Source organism: Verticillium alfalfae, genomic scaffold, assembly GCF_000150825.1.
Source record: "Verticillium alfalfae VaMs.102 supercont1.14 genomic scaffold, whole genome shotgun sequence".
Taxonomy (NCBI): domain Eukaryota; kingdom Fungi; phylum Ascomycota; class Sordariomycetes; order Glomerellales; family Plectosphaerellaceae; genus Verticillium; species Verticillium alfalfae.
In genome coordinates, this window is record NW_003315025.1 from 887,534 (window position 1) to 890,694 (window position 3,161).

The 3,161-nt window shown below is 56.8% G+C and overlaps 1 protein-coding gene across 1 annotated transcript; it reads right to left on the reverse strand.

Moving 5' to 3' along the window:
• Positions 1-21: 21 nt before the first annotated feature.
• Positions 22-558, reverse strand: VDBG_09247 (conserved hypothetical protein; the record flags this gene model as incomplete). Its single annotated transcript, XM_003000706.1, has 1 exon — positions 22-558. One exon carries the CDS (start codon positions 556-558, stop codon positions 22-24), a length of 537 nt encoding a protein of 178 aa, XP_003000752.1.
• Positions 559-3,161: the final 2,603 nt, after the last annotated feature.

Consider the following 3,161-nt stretch of genomic DNA (forward strand, 5'->3'; position numbering starts at 1 on the left):
CGCTCATAGGCAGCGTCGCGATCATGGAACGAGTATCCTCGCCTGCATGTAGTAGTGGGAATCAGTGGGGTGTCCTCGAGCCGCATCAAAGTAAGAATCCTTGAAAAGCCTCCTCCCCTCTGCCTGCTGATGCTTGGCCGAAATGACATATGTACGGCCGTCGATCTCGATGATCTCGTCCTCGTCGGATTCTCCATGGGGAGTGGATGACCGGACATGAATGTAAGAGCTGCGGCGCTCGTTCTTGGGGCGCGTGGGTGTAGCCCACGACGCCTTGCGCGAATGATGACCACTACTCACATTGGCTGTGGCATAGTAGCCATCGCTCGTGTACCGAGGCGATGCCGTCGGGGGACGAGGACTGTAGTCATTGTAGCCTGTGCTGGCATTGCGGAAGTGCGCGCGTGTCGCCGGACGCTGAGGTGTGGCCGAGCCGCCTGATGCGTAGTAAGAGTTTCCCCTGGGGGAGGGTGTTGGTGTTGCGGATTGGAATCGCTCCCGGGCGTAGTAGTACTCCTCGCCGGGAGTGGATCCGGTGTATGGTGAATAGTTGGCCATTGCTTCCTCAGCTCTTGCGATGTCCCTGCGACATCCGCTTTCTTATTCGTCCCCAAAATGTCGTCCTTGCGCTGTGGCGAGTTTGTTGTTGTGTTGTTACTGAGCGTGCGATTGCACGGATCTCGAGTCCAGTCCAGGCGAAGCGCGCCGATGTCGAGACGCGGGAGAAAGTGACACCAGTCACCTTGGTATGTGGTCGGAAGAGGGAGGGATGATGAAAAACCGTCTTCTGTAGGCGAACATGTCCAGGCTGTGGGTTTATATCCTCCGAGGAGTTGACAACGTTGGCAACACCAAGTTGAGACCTGATGTTATGGAAGATGCTGGTTGCTTCGGAGAGCGTCCAGCAAAGGGTTATACGGTTTGCTTGGAAATCGAGTTTTGCGAAATCGCCTTGGCGACTCGTTGATATGGTTGGTGCGGTGGTTGGAAAATGGGGTTGTTTGGTTGGCAAAAGCCAAAAGTGTCGGAAAGGAGACAAAAGGCTGGAGGCTGGGCGGTAGTGACGCCCTTTAATATTCTCGCTTGTTCTGTGGGAGTGGATGGCGGCGCGGCTCTCCTAGAGAGCGACGGGAGGGACGCCAGAGGGGACGAGGATTGCTGAGCAAGGATGTGTCCAGAACAAGGAGTCTAGGATGGAGACAAGATACAGGGGGGCAAGGGCCAGGGGGTGTGGTTCAAGGAAACCCGCCCGACCAAAGCCAAGGCGCGGAGCTCAGCCCAATGGAGGCGAGGCTCCCGCTAACCCGACGGAAAAGGGCGAAGAGGGTGTGCCCCTATCTTCTGTGAGTCGTCCTTCTGGGATTACTCACGACGGCCTGGGCTGTACGGTACGAAAAGAAAATATGGGCACGGCCTGCCTGTTTGTTGGGCGCCAGCCGTCGAGTGTGGCAGTCCTGCTGCTTGAGCCTGTCGTGTATGTCGCCCTCAGGAGTTGACCAAGCTGATTTCCTGGGCTCGTGAAAATGTGCTCTGACTCGCTTTGGAAAAGCACGGTCGCAGGCGAAAGGCGATACGGTCGCAGGGAATGTGCTGGGTGTGTCCGTCGTGATTTCTTGTCGCGTCGCAACCAAATTCAGAGTGCCATAGTGAAATGACCAAATCGCGGCCTCCCTGTGGTTTGATCTCGGTCAACCCTTGGACTCTGTGGACTTCGGTCTGACTCTGAACCTGCGTCCGTGGGCGACTGAGGCAGGGAACGAGTCTGTAAATTCCAGAGGGTTTTTGACAATCCCAGCCTTCGGTCTAGTTGCTCCTCCAGTTGTCAAACAAGATGATTCGAATTCGTATAATTGGCTGTCCACCCGTCACGGTAAGCGAAATGATGGCGAGCGCGGCGTGCTGGGTATGGCGTCCCCGACGTGCTCCTGGTCCAACGGCGCCGCAGCGGGATCTCAGTGCCCAGTGCCGCGTGAAAATTTTTCTCCAGGGGCGTCCCAGGGGCAGAACGTGGCTTCTGATCGCCGCACAGGCGTTCACACACGGGGGAATCCTGGTCTGTGTTGGAGGCACTCTGACCGGTACGCAAGGAGGGTTGTGGGTAATTGTTGGGATTCCCGGGGATGTTCCTCGATTCACCGAGAATGGGCGACAAGCACGAGCACAAGCCAACAGCCCAGCCAGGATCAACGGAATTGCGAGCAGCAGATATGCAAGGGATCCGGCGAATTCAGTATGAGATTCCTCCGCCGGTGGTGCTGAAATACGAGAGAGATGGGCCCAACGAGGCTGGGATTCTGGCAAGTCGATAGGAATACCTGACGTGGCCTTTGTTGGATTGTTCGACAGTGAAGGGAGGGGCACGATCTCGCGTGTCGTTTGTTACTAGAGCAATCTTGTCGTCTGTTACCAGTGATGACGTTCGTCGGTAATTCGAGTGTACAACGGGCAGAATGCTGGTGGGCACTTTGTTCTCTTGGTCTTGTTCAAGGAAGTACCAACTACGACACCTCGATGGACGACCGGTGAGTCGAAGAGTCGGGTCTGGCGAGGAACGGGACGCGCACCGGTCAGGTCGGCCGTTATTTTCCCTTCGGTCACCAACGTGTACGACGTAGGACGCCCGTTGCAGGATCAGGCCAGAATGGTGATAAGCAGCAATCTTGGCTTCCGGTGGCGGGAGGAGGCCAAATCTTGCGAGATGAAGTGCCAGGATATGTAGCACAGACTAACAGTTGGTCGGCGGTTTGATGAATGCCAGGGGCCAGGCAGCACAGAACTGGTGAGTCAACGGCAGCCTTGTTTCCAGTCGACGTTGTATTCGTGCGGTTTCGTGTCGCCCTGGTGCCTTGTCATGCTGTGACGCGACCGAGGACAAGATGCGCGAGCTCAACGCGCGTGCGATGCTTGCCTTTGGAAGACAGGGTAGCAGGCAATCAGGGTGAGCAAGAGATGCAGCGTCCAGCCCGGGGCGAACATGGCTGCGAACAGGACCAAGATGGGGAGCGGAACCAGAAGGGTCGACCGAGGGGTCCTGGCGAGTTTAAGATTGGTTCGAGCAGAGCGGGCAAGTGCACCCATTGCTCCGGCGTAAAGGTGTCGCTGCTGCTGCTGCTGAAGCCTTACCTTCCTTCATCCTTCTCCCCCATGCCAGGTTTTTGCGG